Below are 22,581 nucleotides of genomic sequence, written 5' to 3'. Positions count from 1 at the left end.
GGGGAGAGTCCATGGTAGAGCAGAGTCCATGGTAGAGCAGAGTCCATGGTAGAGCAGAGTCCATGATCGAGCAGAGTCCATGAACGAGGAGAGTCCATGACAGGGGACAGTCCGTGATAGAGGAGAGTCCGTGATAGAGTAGAGTCCGTGATAGAGGAGAGTCCGTGACAGAGAAGAGTCCGTGACAGAGCAGAGTCCGTGACAGAGCAGAGTCCATGACAGGGCAGAGTCCATGACAGGGCAGAGTCCATGACAGGGCAGAGTCCATGACAGGGCAGAGTCCATGACAGGGCAGAGTCCATGACAGGGCAGAGTCCATGACAGGGCAGAGTCCATGACAGGGCAGAGTCCATGACAGAGCAGAGTCCATGACAGGGCAGAGTCCATGAGAGAGCAGAGTCCATGATAGAGCAGAGTCCATGATAGGGGAGAGTCCATGATAGGGCAGAGTCCATGATAGAGCAGAGTCCATGATAGGGGAGAGTCCATGATAGGGGAGAGTCCATGATAGAGGAGAGTCCATGATAGGGGAGAGCCCATGATAGGGGAGAGTCCATGATAGGGGAGAGTCTTTGATAGGGGAGAGTCCATGATACAGTAGAGTCCATGATAGAGTAGATGATAGAGTCCATGATAGAGTAGAGTCCATGATAGGGTAGAGTCCATGATAGGGTAGAGTCCATGATAGAGTAGAGTCCGTGATAGAGCAGAGTCCACGATAGAGGAGAGGCCACGATAGAGGGGAGTCCATGATAGGGTAGAGTCCATGATAGGGGAGAGTCCATGATAGGGGAGAGTCCTTGATGGGGTAGAGTCCATGATAGAGGAGAGTCCATGATAGAGCAGAGTCCATGATAGAGCAGAGTCCATGATAGAGCAGAGTCCATGATAGAGCAGAGTCCATGATAGAGCAGAGTCCATGATAGAGCAGAGTCCATGATAGAGGAGAGTCCATGATAGAGGAGAGTCCATGATAGAGGAGAGTCCATGATAGAGGAGAGTCCATGATAGAGGAGAGTCCATGATAGAGGAGAGTCCATGATAGAGTAGAGTGCATGATAGAGCAGAGTCCATGATAGGGGAGAGTCCATGATAGGGGAGAGTCCATGATAGGGGAGAGTCCATGATAGGGGAGAGTCCATGATAGAGGAGAGTCCATGATACAGTAGAGTCCGTGATAGAGGAGAGTCCGTGATAGGGTAGAGTCCGTGATAGGGTAGAGTCCGTGATAGGGTAGAGTCCGTGATAGGGGAGAGTCCGTGATAGGGGAGTGACCGTGATAGAGTAGAGTCCGTGACAGAGTAGAGTCCGTGACAGAGTAGAGTCCGTGACAGAGTAGAGTCCGTGACAGAGTAGAGTCCGTGACAGAGTAGAGTCCGTGACAGAGTAGAGTCCGTGACAGAGTAGAGTCCGTGATAGAGTAGAGTCCGTGATAGAGTAGAGTCCGTGATAGAGTAGAGTCCGTGATAGAGTAGAGTCCGTGATAGAGTAGAGTCCGTGATAGAGTAGAGTCCGTGATAGAGTAGAGTCCGTGATAGAGTAGAGTCCGTGATAGAGTAGAGTCCGTGATAGAGTAGAGTCCGTGATAGAGTAGAGTCCGTGACAGAGTAGAGTCCGTGACAGAGTAGAGTCCGTGACAGAGGAGAGTCCGTGATAGAGGAGAGTCCATGATAGAGGAGAGTCCATGATAGAGGAGAGTCCATGATAGGGGAGAGTCCATGATAGGGGAGAGTGCATGATAGAGTAGAGTCCATGGTAGGGGAGAGTCCATGATAGGGGAGAGTCCATGGTAGAGCAGAGTCCATGGTAGAGCAGAGTCCATGGTAGAGCAGAGTCCATGGTAGAGCAGAGTCCATGGTAGAGCAGAGTCCATGATCGAGCAGAGTCCATGATCGAGCAGAGTCCATGATAGGGGAGAGTCCATGATAGGGGAGAGTCCATGATAGAGTAGAGTCCATGATAGAGTAGAGTCCATGATAGAGTAGAGTCCATGATAGAGTAGAGTCCATGATAGAGTAGAGTCCATGATAGAGTAGAGTCCATGATAGAGTAGAGTCCATGATAGAGTAGAGTCCATGATAGAGTAGAGTCCATGATAGAGTAGAGTCCATGATAGAGTAGAGTCCATGATAGAGTAGAGTCCATGATAGAGTAGAGTCCATGATAGAGTAGAGTCCATGATAGAGTAGAGTCCATGATAGAGTAGAGTCCATGATAGAGTAGAGTCCATGATAGGGGAGAGTCCATGATAGAGTAGAGTCCATGATAGAGGAGAGTCCATGATAGAGGAGAGTCCATGATAGGGGAGAGTCCATGATAGGGGAGAGTGCATGATAGAGTCGAGTCCATGGCAGGGGAGAGTCCATGATAGGGGAGAGTCCATGGTAGAGCAGAGTCCATGGTAGAGCAGAGTCCATGGTAGAGCAGAGTCCATGATCGAGCAGAGTCCATGATCGAGGAGAGTCCATGATAGGGGAGAGTCCATGATAGAGTAGAGTCCATGATAGAGTAGAGTCCATGATAGAGTAGAGTCCATGATAGAGTAGAGTCCATGATAGAGTAGAGTCCATGATAGAGTAGAGTCCATGATAGAGTAGAGTCCATGATAGAGGAGAGTCCATGATAGGGGAGAGTCCATGATAGAGGAGAGTCCATGATAGAGGAGAGTCCATGATAGGGGAGAGTCCATGATTGGGGAGAGTCCATGATAGAGGAGAGTCCATGATAGAGGAGAGTCCATGATAGAGGAGAGTCCATGATAGAGGAGAGTCCATGATAGAGGAGAGTCCATGATAGAGGAGAGTCCATGATAGAGGAGAGTCCATGATAGAGGAGAGTCCATGATAGAGGAGAGTCCATGATAGAGGAGAGTCCATGATAGGGGAGAGTCCATGATTGGGGAGAGTCCATGATAGAGGAGAGTCCATGATAGAGGAGAGTCCATGATAGAGGAGAGTCCATGATAGAGGAGAGTCCATGATAGAGGAGAGTCCATGATAGAGGAGAGTCCATGATAGAGGAGAGTCCATGATAGAGGAGAGTCCATGATAGAGGAGAGTCCATGATAGAGGAGAGTCCATGATAGAGGAGAGTCCATGATAGAGGAGAGTCCATGATAGAGGAGAGTCCATGATAGAGGAGAGTCCATGATAGAGGAGAGTCCATGATAGAGGAGAGTCCATGATAGAGTAGAGTCCATGATAGGGGAGAGTCCATGATAGAGTAGAGTCCATGATAGGGGAGAGTCCATGATAGAGGAGAGTCCATGATAGAGTAGAGTCCATGATAGAGGAGAGTCCATGATAGAGGAGAGTCCATGATAGGGGAGAGTCCATGTTAGAGGAGAGTCCGTGATAGGGCAGAGTCCGTGATAGAGCAGAGTCCGTGACAGGGGACAGTCCGTGACAGAGGAGAGTCCGTGACAGAGTAGAGTCCGTGACAGGGCAGAGTCCGTGACAGGGCAGAGTCCGTGACAGAGAAGAGTCCGTGACAGGGCAGAGTCCGTGACAGGGCAGAGTCCATGACAGGGCAGAGTCCATGACAGGGCAGAGTCCATGACAGGGCAGAGTCCATGACAGGGCAGAGTCCATGACAGGGCAGAGTCCATGACAGGGCAGAGTCCATGACAGGGCAGAGTCCATGACAGGGCAGAGTCCATGACAGGGCAGAGTCCATGACAGAGCAGAGTCCATGACAGGGCAGAGTCCATGACAGAGGAGAGTCCATGATAGGGTAGAGTCCATGATAGAGCAGAGTCCATGATAGAGCAGAGTCCATGATAGGGCAGAGTCCATGATAGGGCAGAGTCCATGACAGAGCAGAGTCCACGACAGGGGAGAGTCCGTGACAGAGTAGAGTCCGTGACAGAGTAGAGTCCGTGATAGAGGAGAGTCCCTGATAGAGCAGAGTCCATGATAGGGGAGAGTCTTTGATAGGGGAGAGTCCATGATAGAGCAGAGTCCATGATAGAGCAGAGTCCGTGATAGGGGAGAGTCCGTGATAGAGTAGAGTCCATGATAGGGTAGAGTCCGTGATAGGGGAGAGTCCGTGATAGGGGAGAGTCCGTGATAGGGGAGAGTCCGTGATAGGGGAGAGTCCGTGATAGGGGAGAGTCCGTGATAGGGGAGAGTCCATGATAGAGGAGAGTCCATGATACAGTAGAGTCCATGATAGAGTAGATGATAGAGTCCATGATAGAGTAGAGTCCATGACAGAGGAGAGTCCGTGATAGGGTAGAGTCCATGATAGGGTAGAGTCCATGATAGGGGAGAGTCCGTGACAGGGGAGTGTCCGTGATAGAGCAGAGTCCATGATAGAGGAGAGTCCACGATAGAGGGGAGTCCATGATAGAGTAGAGTCCATGATAGGGGAGAGTCCATGATAGGGGAGAGTCCATGATAGGGGAGAGTCCATGATAGGGGAGAGTCCATGATAGGGGAGAGTCCATGATCGGGGAGAGTCCATGATCGGGGAGAGTCCATGATAGGGGAGAGTCCATGATAGGGGAGAGTCCATGATAGGGGAGAGTCCATGATAGGGGAGAGTCCATGATAGGGGAGAGTCCATGATAGGGGAGAGTCCATGACAGGGTAGAGTCCATGATAGAGTAGAGTCCGTGATAGGGTAGAGTCCGTGATAGGGTAGAGTCCGTGATAGGGTAGAGTCCGTGATAGGGGAGAGTCCGTGACAGGGGAGTGTCCGTGACAGGGTAGAGTCCGTGACAGAGTAGAGTCCGTGACAGAGTGGAGTCCGTGACAGAGTAGAGTCCGTGACAGAGGAGAGTCCGTGACAGAGTAGAGTCCGTGATAGAGTAGAGTCCGTGATAGAGTAGAGTCCCTGATAGAGGAGAGTCCGTGATAGAGAAGAGTCCGTGATAGAGCAGAGTCCGTGATAGAGCAGAGTCCGTGATAGAGCAGAGTCCGTGATAGAGCAGAGTCCGTGATAGAGGAGAGTCCGTGATAGGGGAGAGTCCATGATACAGTAGAGTCCATGATACAGTAGAGTCCATGATAGAGTAGAGTCCATGATAGAGGAGAGTCCGTGAGAGAGTAGAGTCCATGAGAGAGTAGAGTCCATGAGAGGGTAGAGTCCATGAGAGGGTAGAGTCCATGAGAGGGTAGAGTCCATGAGAGGGTAGAGTCCATGAGAGGGTAGAGTCCATGAGAGGGTAGAGTCCATGAGAGGGTAGAGTCCGTGATAGGGGAGAGTCCGTGATGGGGGAGAGTCCATGATAGAGGAGGGTCCGTGATAGGGCAGAGTCCGTGATAGGGCAGAGTCCGTGATAGGGCAGAGTCCGTGATAGGGCAGAGTCCGTGATAGGGGAGAGTCCGTGATAGGGTAGAGTCCGTGATAGGGTAGAGTCCGTGATAGGGTAGAGTCCGTGATAGAGTCGAGTCCGTGATAGGGGAGAGTCCGTGATAGAGGAGAGTCCGTGATAGGGTAGAGTCCGTGATAGGGTAGAGTCCGTGATAGAGGAGAGTCCATGATAGGGTAGAGTCCATGATAGGGGAGAGTCCATGATAGGGGAGAGTCCATGATAGGGGAGAGTCCATGATAGAGTAGAGTCCATGATAGAGTAGAGTCCATGATAGAGTAGAGTCCATGATAGAGTAGAGTCCATGATAGAGTAGAGTCCATGATAGAGTAGAGTCCATGATAGAGTAGAGTCCATGATAGAGTAGAGTCCATGATAGAGTAGAGTCCATGATAGAGTAGAGTCCACGATAGAGTAGAGTCCACGATAGAGTAGAGTCCACGATAGAGTAGAGTCCACGATAGAGTAGAGTCCACGATAGAGTAGAGTCCACGATAGAGTAGAGTCCACGATAGAGTAGAGTCCACGATAGAGTAGAGTCCACGATAGAGTAGAGTCCACGATAGAGTAGAGTCCACGATAGAGTAGAGTCCACGATAGAGTAGAGTCCACGATAGAGGAGAGTCCACGATAGAGGAGAGTCCACGATAGAGTAGAGTCCACGATAGGGGAGAGTCCACGATAGGGGAGAGTCCACGATAGGGGAGAGTCCACGATAGGGGAGAGTCCACGATAGGGGAGAGTCCACGATAGGGGAGAGTCCACGATAGGGGAGAGTCCACGATAGGGGAGAGTCCACGATAGGGGAGAGTCCACGATAGGGTAGAGTCCACGATAGGGTAGAGTCCACGATAGGGTAGAGTCCACGATAGGGTAGAGTCCACGATAGGGTAGAGTCCACGATAGGGTAGAGTCCACGATAGGGTAGAGTCCACGATAGGGTAGAGTCCACGATAGGGTAGAGTCCACGATAGGGTAGAGTCCACGATAGGGTAGAGTCCACGATAGGGTAGAGTCCACGATAGGGTAGAGTCCACGATAGGGTAGAGTCCACGATAGGGTAGAGTCCACGATAGGGTAGAGTCCACGATAGGGTAGAGTCCACGATAGGGGAGAGTCCACGATAGGGGAGAGTCCACGATAGGGGAGAGTCCACGATAGGGGAGAGTCCACGATAGGGGAGAGTCCACGATAGGGGAGAGTCCACGATAGGGGAGAGTCCACGATAGGGGAGAGTCCACGATAGGGGAGAGTCCACGATAGAGGAGAGTCCACGATAGAGGAGAGTCCACGATAGAGTAGAGTCCACGACAGGGGACAGTCCACGACAGAGGAGAGTCCACGACAGAGGAGAGTCCACGACAGAGGAGAGTCCGTGATAGGGGAGAGTCCGTGATAGAGGAGAGTCCGTGATAGAGTAGAGTCCGTGATAGGGGAGAGTCCATGATAGGGGAGAGTCCATGATATAGTCGAGTCCATGATAGAGTAGATGATAGAGTCCATGATAGAGTAGAGTCCATGATAGAGGAGAGTCCGTGATAGAGTAGAGTCCATGACAGAGGAGAGTCCATGATAGGGGAGAGTCCATGATACAGTAGAGTCCATGACAGAGGAGATGATAGAGTCCATGATAGAGTAGAGTCCATGATAGAGGAGAGTCCGTGAGAGAGTAGAGTCCATGAGAGAGTAGAGTCCATGAGAGAGTAGAGTCCATGAGAGAGTAGAGTCCATGAGAGGGTAGAGTCCATGAGAGGGTAGAGTCCATGAGAGGGTAGAGTCCATGAGAGGGTAGAGTCCGTGATAGGGGAAAGTCCATGATAGAGGAGGTTCCGTGATAGGGGAGAGTCCGTGATAGGGGAGAGTCCGTGATAGAGGGGAGTCCGTGATAGGGGAGAGTCCGTGATAGAGTAGATACCGTGATAGAGTCGAGTCCGTGATAGAGTCGAGTCCGTGATAGAGTCGAGTCCGTGATAGAGTCGAGTCCGTGATAGGGGAGAGTCCGTGATAGAGGAGAGTCCGTGATAGGGTAGAGTCCATGATAGAGTAGAGTCCATGATAGGGGAGAGTCCATGATAGGGGAGAGTCCATGATAGGGGAGAGTCCATGATAGGGGAGAGTCCATGATAGAGGAGAGTCCATGATAGAGGAGAGTCCATGATAGGGGAGAGCCCATGATAGGGGAGAGTCCATGATAGGGGAGAGTCTTTGATAGGGGAGAGTCCATGATACAGTAGAGTCCATGATAGAGTAGATGATAGAGTCCATGATAGAGTAGAGTCCATGATAGAGCAGAGTCCATGATAGGGTAGAGTCCATGATAGAGTAGAGTCCGTGATAGAGCAGAGTCCATGATAGAGGAGAGGCCACGATAGAGGGGAGTCCACGATAGGGTAGAGTCCGTGATAGGGGAGAGTCCGTGATAGGGGAGAGTCCGTGATAGAGTAGAGTCCGTGATAGAGTAGAGTCCGTGATAGTCATAGAGTCATAGAGTTTTACAGCACAGAAAGAGGCCCTTCGGCCCACCGTGTCCGCGCCGCCCATCCATCCCTGTCCAGTCTAATCCCATTTTCCAGCATTTGGTCCATAGCCTTGTATGCAATGGCATTTCAAGTGCTCATCCAAATGCTTCTTGAATGTTGTGAGGTTTCCTGCCTCTACCACCCTTTCAGGCATTGAGTTCCACATTCCAACCACCCTCTGGGTGAAAAAGTTCCTCCTCAAATCCCCTCTAAATCTCCTGCCCCTTACCCTGAATCTATGCCCCCTTGTTATTGACCCCCCTACTTAGGGGAAAAGTTCCTCTTTATCTACCCTATCTATGCCCCTCATCATTTTGTACACCTCAATCAGGTCCCCCCTCAGTCTTCTTTGCTCCAAGGAAAACAACCCCAGCCTGTCCAGCCTCTCTTCATAGCTGAGGCACTCCATCCCAGGTAACATCCTGGTGAATCTTCTCTGCACCCTCTCCAAAGCAATCACATCCTTCCTATAGTGAGGCGACCAGAACTGCACACAGTACTCCAGCTGTGGCCTCACCAGCGTTTTGTGCAGCTCCATCATAACCTCCCTGCTCTTATATTCCATGCCTCGGCTAATGAAGGCAAGTATCCCATTTGCCTTTTTAACCACCTTATCTACCTGTTCCGCTGCCTTCAGGGATCTATGTACATGTACACCAAGGTCCCTCTCACCCTCTGTACTTCCTAGGGTCCTACCACTCATTGTGTATTCCCTTACCTTATTTGTCCGTCCAAAATGCATCACCTCGCACTTTTCATGGTTAAATTCCATTTGCCACTTTTCCGCCCATCTGACCAACCCATTTGTATCGTCCTGTAGCCTGAAGCTTTCCTCCTCGCAATTTACCACCCCACCAATTTTCGTGTCATCTGCGAACTTACTGATCATACCTTTTACATTCTCATCCAAGTCATTTATGTAGATCACAAACAACAAGGGACCCAGCACCGATCCCTGAGGTACCCCACTGGACACAGGCTTCCAGTCACAAAAGCAACCTTCGACCATCACCCTCTGCCTCCTGCCACTCAGCCAGTTTAGGATCCAATGCACCAAGGCACCCTGGATCCCATGGGCTCTTACCTTCTTGACCAGTCTCCCATGCGGGACTTTGTCAAAAGCTTTACTGAAGTCCATGTAAACCACATCCACAGCATTTCCCTCATCCACCCCACTAGTCACCCCCTCGAAAAATTCAATCAGATTTGTCAGACATGATTTACCCTTGACAGAGCCATGCTGACTATCCCCGATTAATCCTTGCCTCTCCAAGTGGAGACTAATTTTGTCCCTCAGAATTTTTTCCAATAATTTCCCTACCACAGATGTTAGGCTCACTGGCCTGTAATTCCCTGGTTTATCCCTGCTACCCTTCTTGAATAATGGTACTACGTTAGCTGTTCTCCAGTCCTCTGGTACATCCCCTGTGGCCAGAGAGGTTCTGAAAATTTGTGTCAGAGCCCCTGCAATCTCCTCCTTTGCCTCCCACAGCAGCCTGGGATACATCTCGTCCGGGCCTGGGGATTTATCCACTTTTTGGCCTGCTAAAACCGCTAGCACCTCCTCCCTCTCGATGCTAATATGTTCAAGTATGTCACAGTCCCCTTGCCCGATTTCTATGTCTGCATCGTCTTTCTCCATAGTGAACACAGATGCAAAAAATTCATTTAAAACCCCGCCTACATCATCTGGCTCTACACACAGATTGCCACTTTGGTCCCTAATGGGCCCTACCCTTTCCCTGGTTATCCTCTTGCCCTTAATATACTTATAAAACAGCTTAGGATTTTCCTTTATTTTGCTCGCCAGTGTTATTTCATGGCCCCTCCTCGCCCTCCTAATTTCTTTTTTAAGTATGCCCCTGCACTTTTTATACTCCTCTAGGGCTTCTTCCGTCTTTAGTCTTTTGTAACTGCCAAAAGCCCCCCTTTTATTTCTAATGCATTTTTGTATATCCCTTGTCATCCAAGGTTCCCTTTGCTTGTTGGCCCCACCCTTGACCTTTACAGGAACATGTTGGCGTTGTACTCTCTATTTCCCTTCTGAAAGTCTCCCACTGTTTTGATGTGGATTTTCCTATAAGTCGCTGCTCCCAGTCCACTTTGGCCAGATCCTGCCTTATCATATTAAAATCGGCCCTCCCCCAATTTAGAACCCTTATTTCCGGGCCGTCTTTGTCTTTTTCCATGACCACCTTAAATCTCACCGAATTATGGTCACTGTCGCCAAAATGCTCTCCTACTGACACTTCCACCACTTGCCCGGCTACATTCCCCAGAATTAGGTCCAGTACCGCCCCCTCTCTTGTAGGACTTTCTACATGTTGGCTCAAAAAGCTCTCCTGGATGCACTTTAAGAATTCTGCACCCTCTAAGCCTTTCACACTCTGACTATCCCAATTTATATTGGGGAAGTTGAAATCCCCCACTATTATTACCCTATTATTTTCGCACTTTTCTGAGATTTGCCTACATATCTGTTCCTCTATCTCCCCCTGACTGTTTGGGGGCCTATAGTACTCTCCCAGCAAAGTGCTTGCCCCTTTTTTGTTTTTAAGTTCTACCCATATGGCCTCATTAGAGGAACCCGCTAATATATCATCCCTCCTTACAGCAGCAATTGACTCCTTAATTAATATTGCAACACCCCCTCCCCTTTTACACCCCCCTCTGTCTCGCCTGAAGATTCTATACCCCGGAATATTGAGCTGCCAGTCCTGACCCTCCCTCAACCATGTCTCCGTGATAGCAACAATATCGTACTCCCATGTGTTCAACAACAACTTCAGTTCATCCACCTTATTTGCAAGACTCCTTGCATTAAAATAAATGCCTTCCAGCCCTGCCATATTCTCTTTTGCCTTCACATATTTGCTCTGCCTTCCCAGCTGACTTGTTTTTCCCTCTGTATTTGGCTGTCAATCACCCCCTACTATAGCTCCACTCTGTACCCCATCCCCCTGCCAAGTTAGTTTAAACCCCCCCCAGCAGTGCTAGCAAACCTCCCCGCAAGGATATTGGTTCCCCTCTGGTTCAGGTGTAAACCGTCCGACTTGTACAAGTCCCACCTTTCCCAGAAGCAGACCCAGTGATCCAGGAAACTAAAGCCCTCCCCCCTGCACCATCCCTTTAGCCACGCATTCATCTGTTCTATCTTCCTATTCCTATACTCACTAGCACGTGGCACCAGGAGTAATCCAGAGATTACAACCCTTGAGGTCCTGTTCTTTAATCCTTCACCTAGCTCCCTAAATTCTTGCTGCAGGACCTCATCCCTCTTTTTACCTATGTCGTTGGTACCAATGTGGACCACGACCACTGGCTGTTCACCCTCCCCCTCCAGAATGCCCTGCAGCCGCTCAGTGACATCCTTGACCCTGGCACCAGGGAGGCAACAAACCATCCTGGATTCACGTCTACGGCCACAGAAACGCCTATCTGTTCCCCTTACTATAGAATCCCCTACCACTATTGCTCTCCCACTCTTTTTCCCCCCTTCCTGGGCAGCAGGAGCACCCCCAGTGCCAGGAAGTTGGCTGCTGCTGCCTTCCCCTGGTGAGTCATCCCCCTCAACAGTATCCAAAGCGGTATACTTGTTTGAAAGGGGGATGTCCGCAGGGGTTCCCTGCACTACCTGCCTGCCTTTGTTGCTCCGCCTGATGGTCACCCCCTGTGCTGCCCTACCCTGAGGCGTGAACAACTCGCTAAACGTGCTATCCACGAGCCTCTCAGCATTGCGCATGCTCCAAAATTCATCCACCCGCATAGAGGAGAGTCCGTGATAGAGGAGAGTCCGTGATAGAGGAGAGTCCGTGATAGAGGAGAGTCCGTGATAGAGGAGAGTCCGTGATAGAGGAGAGTCCGTGATAGAGGAGAGTCCGTGATAGAGGAGAGTCCGTGATAGAGGAGAGTCCGTGATAGAGGAGAGTCCGTGATAGAGGAGAGTCCGTGATAGAGGAGAGTCCGTGATAGAGGAGAGTCCGTGATAGAGGAGAGTCCGTGATAGAGGAGAGTCCGTGATAGAGGAGAGTCCGTGATAGAGGAGAGTCCGTGATAGAGGAGAGTCCGTGATAGAGGAGGGTCCACGATAGAGCAGGGTCCACGATAGGGGAGAGTCCACGATAGGGGAGAGTCCACGATAGGGGAGAGTCCACGATAGGGGAGAGTCCACGATAGGGGAGAGTCCACGATAGGGGAGAGTCCACGATAGAGTAGAGTCCGTGATAGAGTAGAGTCCGTGATAGAGTAGAGTCCGTGATAGAGTAGAGTCCGTGATAGAGCAGAGTCCGTGATAGAGCAGAGTCCGTGACAGTGGAGAGTCCGTGACAGTGGAGAGTCCGTGACAGTGGAGAGTCCGTGACAGGGGAGAGTCCGTGACAGGGGAGAGTCCGTGACAGGGGAGAGTCCGTGACAGGGGAGAGTCCGTGACAGGGGAGAGTCCATGACAGGGGAGAGTCCATGACAGGGGAGAGTCCATGACAGGGGAGAGTCCATGACAGGGGAGAGTCCATGACAGGGGAGAGTCCATGACAGAGCGGAGTCCATGGCAGAGCGGAGTCCATGGCAGAGCGGAGTCCATGGCAGAGCGGAGTCCATGGCAGAGCGGAGTCCATGGCAGAGCGGAGTCCATGGCAGAGCGGAGTCCATGACTGAGCGGAGTCCATGACTGAGCGGAGTCCATGACAGAGGGGAGTCAATGACAGAGGAGAGTCAATGACAGAGGAGAGTCAATGACAGAGGAGAGTCCATGACAGAGGAGAGTCCATGACAGAGGAGAGTCCATGACAGAGGAGAGTCCATGACAGAGGAGAGTCCATGACAGAGGAGAGTCCATGACAGAGGAGAGTCCATGACAGAGGAGAGTCCATGACAGAGGAGAGTCCATGACAGAGCAGAGTCCATGACAGAGCAGAGTCCATGACAGAGGAGAGTCCATGACAGAGGAGAGTCCATGACAGAGGAGAGTCCATGACAGAGGAGAGTCCATGACAGAGGAGAGTCCATGACAGAGGAGAGTCCATGACAGAGGAGAGTCCATGACAGAGGAGAGTCCATGATAGAGGAGAGTCCATGATAGGGGAGAGTCCATTATAGGGGAGAGTCCATTATAGGGGAGAGTCCATGATAGGGGAGAGTCCATGATAGGGGAGAGTCCATGATAGGGGAGAGTCCATGATAGAGCAGAGTCCATGATAGAGGAGAGTCCATGACAGGGTAGAGTCCATGACAGAGTAGAGTCCATGACAGAGTAGAGTCCATGACAGAGTAGAGTCCATGACAGAGTAGAGTCCATGACAGAGTAGAGTCCATGACAGAGTAGAGTCCATGACAGAGTAGAGTCCATGACAGAGTAGAGTCCATGACAGAGTAGAGTCCGTGACAGAGTAGAGTCCGTGACAGAGTAGAGTCCGTGACAGAGTAGAGTCCGTGACAGAGTAGAGTCCGTGACAGAGTAGAGTCCGTGACAGAGTAGAGTCCGTGACAGAGTAGAGTCCGTGACAGAGTAGAGTCCGTGACAGAGTAGAGTCCGTGACAGAGTAGAGTCCGTGACAGAGGAGAGTCCGTGACAGAGGAGAGTCCGTGACAGAGTAGAGTCCGTGACAGGGGAGAGTCCGTGACAGGGGAGAGTCCGTGACAGGGGAGAGTCCGTGACAGGGGAGAGTCCGTGACAGGGGAGAGTCCGTGACAGGGGAGAGTCCGTGACAGAGTAGAGTCCGTGACAGGGGAGAGTCCGTGACAGGGGAGAGTCCATGACAGAGTAGAGTCCATGACAGAGTAGAGTCCATGATAGAGTAGAGTCCATGATCGGGGAGAGTCCATGATCGGGGAGAGTCCATGATAGGGGAGAGTCCATGATAGAGTAGAGTCCATGATAGCGTAGAGTCGATGATAGGGGAGAGTCCATGATAAGGGAGAGTCCATGATAAGGGAGAGTCCATGATAGAGGAGAGTCCATGATAGAGTGGAGTCCATGATAGGGGAGAGTCCGTGATAGAGTAGAGTCCATGATAGGGGAGAGTCCATGATAGGGGAGAGTCCATGATAGGGGAGAGTCCATGATAGGGGAGAGTCCATGATAGGGGAGAGTGCATGATAGAGTCCATGATAGGGTAGAGTCCATGATAGGGTAGAGTCCATGATAGGGGAGAGTCCATGATAGGGGAGAGTCCATGATAGGGGAGAGTCCATGATAGGGGAGAGTCCATGATAGGGGAGAGTCCATGATAGAGTAGAGTCCATGATAGAGTAGAGTCCATGATAGGGGAGAGTCCATGATAGGGGAGAGTCCATGATAGGGGAGAGTCCATGATAGAGTAGAGTCCATGATAGGGGAGAGTCCATGATAGGGGAGAGTCCATGATAGGGGAGAGTCCATGATAGGGGAGAGTCCATGATAGAGTAGAGTCCGTGATAGGATAGAGTCCATGATAGAGTAGAGTCCATGATAGAGGAGAGTCCATGATAGGGGAGAGTCCATGATAGAGTAGAGTCCATGATAGAGTAGTGTCCATGACAGGGGACAGTCTGTGAAAGAGTAGAGTCTGTGAAAGAGTAGAGTCCGTGATAGAGTAGAGTCCATGATAGGGTAGAGTCCATGATCGAGTAGAGTCCGTGATCGAGTAGAGTCCATGAAAGGGTAGAGTCCGTGATAGGGTAGAGTCCGTGATAGGGTAGAGTCCGTGATAGAGTAGAGTCCGTGATAGAGTAGAGTCCGTGATAGGGTAGAGTCCGTGATAGAGTCGAGTCCGTGATAGAGTCGAGTCCGTGATAGAGTAGAGTCCGTGATAGAGTAGAGTCCATGATAGAGTACAGTCCATGATCGGGGAGAGTCCATGATAGAGTCGAGTCCATGACAGGGGAGAGTCCATGATAGAGGAGAGTCCATGATCGAGTAGAGTCCATGATAGGATAGAGTCCATGATAGGGGAGAGTCCATGATAGGGGAGAGTCCATGATAGGGGAGAGTCCATGATAGGGGAGAGTCCATGATAGGGGAGAGTCCATGATAGGGGAGAGTCCATGATAGGGGAGAGTCCATGATAGAGTAGAGTCCATGATAGGATCGAGTCCATGATAGGATCGAGTCCGTGATAGAGTAGAGTCCGTGATAGAGGAGAGTCCATGATAGAGCAGAGTCCATGATAGAGCAGAGTCCATGATAGAGCAGAGTCCATGATAGAGCAGAGTCCATGATAGAGCAGAGTCCATGATAGAGCAGAGTCCATGATAGGGGAGAGTCCATGATAGAGTAGAGTCCATGACAGGGTGGAGTCCGTGATAGAGGAGAGTCCATGATAGAGGAGAGTCCATGATAGAGGAGAGTCCATGATAGAGGAGAGTCCATGATAGAGGAGAGTCCATGATAGAGGAGAGTCCATGATAGAGGAGAGTCCATGATAGAGGAGAGTCCATGATAGAGGAGAGTCCATGATAGAGGAGAGTCCATGATAGAGGAGAGTCCATGATAGAGGAGAGTCCATGATAGAGGAGAGTCCATGATAGAGGAGAGTCCATGATAGAGGAGAGTCCATGATAGAGGAGAGTCCATGATAGAGGAGAGTCCATGATAGAGGAGAGTCCATGATAGAGGAGAGTCCATGATAGAGGAGAGTCCATGATAGAGGAGAGTCCATGATCGAGCAGAGTCCATGATCGAGCAGAGTCCATGATCGAGCAGAGTCCATGATCGAGCAGAGTCCATGATCGAGCAGAGTCCATGATCGAGCAGAGTCCATGATCGAGCAGAGTCCATGATCGAGCAGAGTCCATGATCGAGCAGAGTCCATGATCGAGCAGAGTCCATGATAGAGCAGAGTCCATGATAGAGCAGAGTCCATGATAGAGCAGAGTCCATGATAGAGCAGAGTCCATGATAGAGCAGAGTCCATGATAGAGCAGAGTCCATGATAGAGCAGAGTCCATGATAGAGCAGAGTCCATGATAGGGGAGAGTCCATGATAGGGGAGAGTCCATGATAGAGGAGAGTCCATGATAGTGTAGAGTCCATGATAGTGTAGAGTCCATGATAGAGTAGAGTCCATGATAGAGTAGAGTCCATGATAGAGTAGAGTCCATGATAGAGTAGAGTCCATGATAGAGTAGAGTCCATGATAGAGTAGAGTCCATGATAGAGTAGAGTCCATGATAGAGTAGAGTCCATGATAGAGTAGAGTCCATGATAGAGTAGAGTCCATGATAGAGTAGAGTCCATGATAGAGTAGAGTCCATGATAGAGTAGAGTCCATGATAGAGTAGAGTCCATGATAGAGTAGAGTCCATGATAGAGTAGAGTCCATGATAGAGTAGAGTCCATGATAGAGTAGAGTCCATGATAGAGTAGAGTCCATGATAGAGTAGAGTCCATGATAGAGTAGAGTCCATGATAGAGTAGAGTCCATGATAGAGTAGAGTCCATGATAGAGGAGAGTCCATGATAGAGGAGAGTCCATGATAGGGGAGAGTCCATGATAGGGGAGAGTCCATGATAGTGTAGAGTCCATGATAGAGTAGAGTCCACGATGGGGGAGAGTCCACGATGGGGGAGAGTCCACGATGGAGGAGAGTCCACGATGGAGGAGAGTCCACGATGGAGGAGAGTCCACGATAGAGTAGAGTCCACGATAGGGGAGAGTCCACGATAGGGGAGAGTCCACGATAGGGGAGAGTCCACGATAGGGGAGAGTCCACGATAGGGGAGAGTCCACGATAGAGCGGAGTCCACGATAGGGCGGAGTCCACGATAGGGCGGAGTCCACGATAGGGGAGAGTCCACGATAGTGTAGAGTCCACGATAAGGGAGAGTCCACGATAGGGGAGAGTCCACGATAGAGTCGAGTCCACGATAGAGTCGAGTCCACGATAGAGTGGAGTCCATGATAGGGTAGAGTGTACATGGGCTGTGGAAGGAGTTTGAATGGGTGGGTAGAGTCCATGGTAGGGGAGAGTGTACATGGGCTGTGGAAGCAGATTGAATGGGTAGGTAGTGTCCACGATAGGGCTGTACAAAGAAAGGGATTGATGAACTGAATGGCCATTTCTTGTTCTTACATTCTACAGGATGATACTGCTGATCTGTTATATAAATAATGAGCTCAGGCTGGGTGCAAGGTGATAAAATGTTGGAACTGTTGTCAGACGCCCTTCAGTCGGCAATGTTCCAGACAGACGCAGTGTCTCGCTGCTGCTGGCACTCAGACGCAAGTGCAGGTCGAGTGATTCCACCGTTGAGTCAGATGACTCTGCTGTAAATGTAGCAGTGAGTATTCGTGGTTTAGGGTTGGACCTTTGACGCAAGCTGGGCTTCCCAAATCAGACCGGGTGGAGTGTACACGGGCTGTGGAAGGAGATCCGTCTGGGGTTGTGTGTTCATTACTGTTGTATCTGTATAATTCTGGTTTATTTATGGTTGCACTGCCCTCCAGACCCAACTCTAACAGATGACCTTTCAACTCTTTGCAGCTGCCATTTGCATTGATCCCGATATTGACGTTTACAAGTATGAGCTCAATAATGCACGACTTCGTCAATGGTCTGTAAGTAGTCTGATTCCCCTGCTCACACTCACTCTGTCTAGCCTCACACATGAAGAATGGCCACCTTGGTGAGGAACTAGAGGATGACCACCTGGCACTGATGGACTGAACCACAGTGAGAAGAGGGGGGACTGGGGAAACAAGCAACTGAGGGAGAAGCTACAGATTGGCTGTATCAAAACTAAGCATGGCTCAGTCCCAACACTGTCTATATGCTGTCAGAGTACAACAGCAAACAAAATATACTCAGTACCTTTGAACAGCAATGCAAACCCAGGCAGTGTGGTGATGCAGGGCAGGGAAGCAATGGGTTGGAGGGGGAAGGTTGACATTTCCTTCTCTCCAATCTTAGGTGTTGTACTGTGGAAGGTATGTGAACTGTTTCTGAGAGATGTGATACGACATTATACAAATGCCAGTCTTTTGTTCAGTCCATTGACATGCTTGCAAAAGATGAGAATCTAATAGGTATTAGAGGCCCTGGCTATTAGTGGATCCTAAAGGTCTTATGATCAGCCATTTTAAAATAGGTGAAAATAAAAATGGCTGCCATTTGATATTTGCCGCTATTTACTCTGTCGCAGAAGCCGCAGACTTTATGAAAAAAAAATTGGGAGCTAGAGAAACCTCTCATTTCTAAAGTGCATTTGTACGCGCAAAAAAATAGAATGTGAATGCAAAGCACAAAATGCGCAGAAGCCCGAGGCAGCATGTGAAGGATATGGGGGTACACTGCGATCAAACGTACCCCAAATGCTGCTCCGCATTTTGTTTTGTATAACAGGTTGGTTGTGTGGCACATTTTGCATCAACGCAAAGAATTTTTTGTCATCCCATCAATGCAAACTGTGTTAGGCCATTCAGGCATAACTCACCTGGAAGCAACAGGTGAGCCCATATAAAGGAGGCACTTGGACTACAGAGCCACTGTGGTGTAACGTGAGCAAGCAAAATGGTTTCAATGCTTTTTAATGTTAGCCGCAAGATCACAATGCCGTCAACTCGTTCCTAAGATCAGCATTGAACAGGCACCCAGATGCCACTGGGTAGAGCTTCGTTGCCAGGTGCAGAACTTTGTTGTCCCTGGTCAGCGAGTGACACATATGTCACGTCACGTCATGTCACTCCATACAGAGCAAAGACTTCACCTTGTGTGAGTCTGTGTCGAGAGAGCTGCGTGATTCCATGGCATAACACGAATGCAAACCCAGGCAGTGTGGCGATGCAGGGCAGGGAAGCAATGGGTTGGAGGGGGAAGCTTGGCATGTCCTTCTTTCCAATCTTAGGTATTGTCCTGTGGAAGGTATGTGAACTGTTTGTGAGAGACGTGATACGACACTAATACCCCCTCAATTCCTTTTATTTTCCTCTAGAGTGTGGAAGATTATTGGTGGAGTTATCATTCTGTTCATCTGCTGCATTAACATATATTTTGTGATCGCTTACGTTTCGAACCTGCAGATAATAGCGCTCTATGTGGTGGCAGCTATCGTGGCGGTCGCCTACTTGTCTTTCATATTATACTTGGTAAGTTCTGGAACATTCCTTCCTCCCAGTTCAAGACATTAGAAGCCACATTCTAACCAGAAAACAAGTCCCATTTCCAAGTAAAGTCAGATTTGGATTCATCATAAAAAAATGAAACGATGAGAATTAGATAAAGGTGCTAAAATTAACAAGCTTCAAACAAGACTGCAGATTTGAAGGGCTTCATACTGTATTTTCCAAAGTGATATGTCTCAATTGACAATTTTAAAAGAGGTGCTGTATGACGGTCTGTTTGGGGATGGGGTGACTGTTTAGAAGGGTAAGTACAGGTGGGGGAAGGGTCAAATGCTACTTACAACATGATGGAAATGTGCTACCAAGAAAGGCAGCTAGTGAGGAATGGAGAAAGACGAGTTAAGTTAGAGCAGAGCGACACTTAGTTTATCTCAAGGGGCAGAGCAAAACTTCTGCAAAGCTTTCCTCAGGAGGTGAAATGGGTGGAGTTGAGTCTGTGAAAGAATCTGTGGAAGGAGCAGAATCGATGGGCTGAGTGGCCTTTTCTCCTTCTGTATTTTGTTAAAGATTAAGAACATAAGAGATAGCAGGAATCACTGCTTTGCACAAGGGATCACTCTCCATGACTCACTCAGCCCGTTACCCGTTTGAAGACTTTGGTGGGATTTCTAGAGAAGTGGTGCCGGGCTCCAAGAAGATTCAAATATCAGAATATATAGATTTACTTAACGTGATCCAACTCCTGGTAACTGGTGAAATCGGTGTTTTCAGCAAAGCTGTACTCGCCCGTGCACCTCGCTGGACATGAGTGTGGCTCAGAGAATCGGTCATACAGTATTATAGCCCAATCTCCAACCCCTGCTCCTCTCAGATGGCACACAAAGCAAACTATGAGGTCCAGCCAGTACCCATCATATTGGGTCAATCGTCCCAGGCACAGCTGCCTGGGAAGGACTGAAGGGAAGTGCCTCAGCAGGTTGAGACTGCGCCAAGAGGCTGTGACAGAGCTATGCCATCTCCTCAATGACATCTCCAGACACGATCAACCAGCTACACTGTCCTAATCAAGGGTTAAATTACGAGGAGAGATTACACAAGGTAGGGTTGTATTCCCCGGAATTTAGAAGGTTAAGGGGTGATTTGATCGGAGTTTAAGATATTAAGGGGAACAGATAGGGTAGATAGAGAGAAACTATTTCCACTGGTTGGGGAGTCTAGGACTAGGGGGCAGAGTCTAAAAATTAGAGCCAGACCTTTCAGGAGTGAAGTTAGGAAACACTTCTACACACAAAGGGAGGTAGAAGTTTGGAACTCTCTTCCGCAAACGGCAATTGATGCTAAATCAATTGTTAATTTTAAATCTGCGATTGATAGATTTTTGTTAACCAAAGGTATTAAGGGATATGGGGCAAAGGCGGGTATATGGAGTTAGGTTGCAGATCAGCCATGATCTCATTGAATGGTGGAACAGGCTCAAGGGGCTGAATGACCTCCTCATGTTCCAGTGTACCTGAGCCCTCAACTTTTATGTGTTGGGGGTCCTTTCAGACTGGGGACATCTGTCCTATCAGCTAGTTCACTGCCCCCAGATGTGTTAAGGAGGTCCCATATGCATTCTTCAGTCGGGCCAAAATCTCCATCACATTCACCATTGATCAACAGCAGCAATGTGAGAGGGCAACACAAATCTACAGACGTGCTGGCTTTCCCAGTGTCCAGAGGATCATTGATTGTACCCATGTTGCTACAACCTGGGCCCTGTGCACGAGGCTGCGCCCTGTATAACCTGTAAGGGTTTGTATTCCAGCAGTGTCCAGTTGGTGACCAGCAGTATAGAATCATGTTTCCATGGAAGCTCTTACGATGCCTTCATTTTAAGACTTAAGAGGAAGGGTCGAAGGAAGGCTCCTAGGAGACCAAGACCCTCCTTATGGCTTGTGATACTATTGTGCCTATTGTAGATAGAAGCAGACCTCAGCTACAAATGAGACTCATACTGTGACCAGAATTATTAGCAAACATACCATTGGGCTATCTCAGCTGATCAGGGGGCAATCCCAAACGTCCATAGAGTCCCAAGATTAACTGTTATTTGTTGCACACTACATAACTTCACCCTGTAAAGAGGTCTCATCATGGTGGTTGAAGAACAGGATGCTGAAGCCATGGTAGAGCAGGAGGGCGAAAGTGAGAATGTAGGACTACCTGCACATCCATCAGGCCAGCACTAATTCAAGATGGCGTCCAATGAGCGACATAGCTGTTTAATAAATCCACATTTGCAAATTAACATTCCCAAGACCACCTTGTCCTACATTTTCCTGCACAGTTGCCTGGTCAGTGAGACTTGCTTTGCACTGTCTGCAAACCTCTGTTTTAATGCTGAATTCCAAAGTTAACTGGGTGCCCTGGTCTCCTGAGGCTATTGCAGTGGTTTAACTGGAGTTAACGGGAGCAGGCTTTCATTATTAACACTGCGGCTGCACTGGCTCAGCTCTAGTGTGAGGGTGCTATTGCACACACATTATCTCAGGTCAGCATTGAAGTAAAATGATGGGTCCATGGGCATGCTCAAAGGCTTTAAGCAGCGTTATGTTAATCCTTCAATACCATCACTTGCAGAGAGCCGGCATGGGCTCGACGGGCCAAATGGCCTCCTTCTGTGCTGTAACCATTCTATGATTCTAGTCTACCACAAAAATTGTAGTGGGAGAAATTGGGTGGAGCCGCAAACGGGGCGCCAAGCTCGCGTGGGCACCGGAATTAGCGCAGCGATCGGAGCAGTTGCGGCCGCCGGAAATTCAGCTTGAACGCCCCAAGAGGGACACGGGGCGAGGCTCGAAGCGCTCCGCGTCCCTCTTAGGGCGCTGAAACTGAATATCGCAGCGCAACGTGCCGCAGCGCCACACGCTGCGGCACGGCGCACTGCGGTACTGCAGGCCTTCCTCCCATTCTTAAGGGGGAGGGGCCTGCACCAGCGCGATCAGAGATCGCGAGTGCCGGCAAAAGAGCCCGGCACCGAGGAGAAGTGCCGGGCTCTCGGAAAACAGCCGGCACTGCCGCAGGGGGAGATCAGGAGGCCGGGGACGGAGGTGCTGGAAGGCGGCCGCCGAAAAAAATGGCCGCCCCGCACCTCCACCTTAATTTGCGCCACTGCCGCCACAGGAAGGCCCCGTGAACCGGGCGCCATTTGCGAACGGCGCTACAGAGGCGGTCGCTGCCAAATATCGTGATCGGGGCGGTAGTGGGGCGCTGCGCACACCGATGACGTCATCGGTGGCGGCGCAGCGCAACAGGCTAACGCCGCCATTAGCGCCCCAGCTAAATATCGCGGGAGGCGTGGCCAGTGGCGCTAAAACCACTGAGTGCTCTCTTTAGGCGCTAACTGGTGGCGCAGCCCACTGAATTTCTAGGCCGTAATCTCTACACTCCAGAAATGTAAAATGATACAATTACACAGAATCTACCGCACAGAAACAGTCCAATGGCTCAACTGATCTATGTCGGAGTTTACACTCAACTCTAATCCCATCCTGCCCCCTCAATTCACTTCAATCTCTTACACGTGCCTCCACATTGCAAGTAACATAGGCTCATTCATATTACAGCTTGATGCTGCTGAATTTTCATTTCCAAGCCAAGTTTTAGTGAGCAACATGTATTTGATTAATTTAAGATGGCAACCATTACCTATCCTGATTGTGTATACAAC

The 22,581-nt window shown here is 49.8% G+C and overlaps 2 protein-coding genes across 5 annotated transcripts in view; one reads left to right on the top strand and one right to left on the bottom strand.

The window, feature by feature from the left end:
- LOC147096970 (uncharacterized) overlaps positions 1-22,581 on the bottom strand; it is a 1,290,222-nt gene that overhangs the window by 599,364 nt on the left and 668,277 nt on the right. The gene's annotated exons all lie outside the window — the stretch shown is intronic.
- LOC147096974 (natural resistance-associated macrophage protein 2-like) overlaps positions 1-22,581 on the top strand; it is a 451,798-nt gene that overhangs the window by 427,374 nt on the left and 1,843 nt on the right. For all 3 annotated transcript variants that reach the window (XM_085972680.1, XM_085972681.1, XM_085972682.1), the window contains 2 exons: positions 17,293-17,366; positions 18,740-18,893. In XM_085972680.1, coding sequence (XP_085828806.1) covers positions 17,293-17,366; positions 18,740-18,893 — 228 coding nt within the window. The remainder of the gene's footprint in view (positions 1-17,292; positions 17,367-18,739; positions 18,894-22,581) is intronic.

Source organism: Somniosus microcephalus, chromosome 33 (assembly GCF_052327205.1).
Source record: "Somniosus microcephalus isolate GS21.2 chromosome 33, FLI_Smic_1.0, whole genome shotgun sequence".
Lineage (NCBI taxonomy): Eukaryota > Metazoa > Chordata > Chondrichthyes > Squaliformes > Somniosidae > Somniosus > Somniosus microcephalus.
The sequence above is the reverse complement of the archived record's forward strand: the minus strand, read 5'-3'. Positions and strand labels throughout refer to the sequence as shown.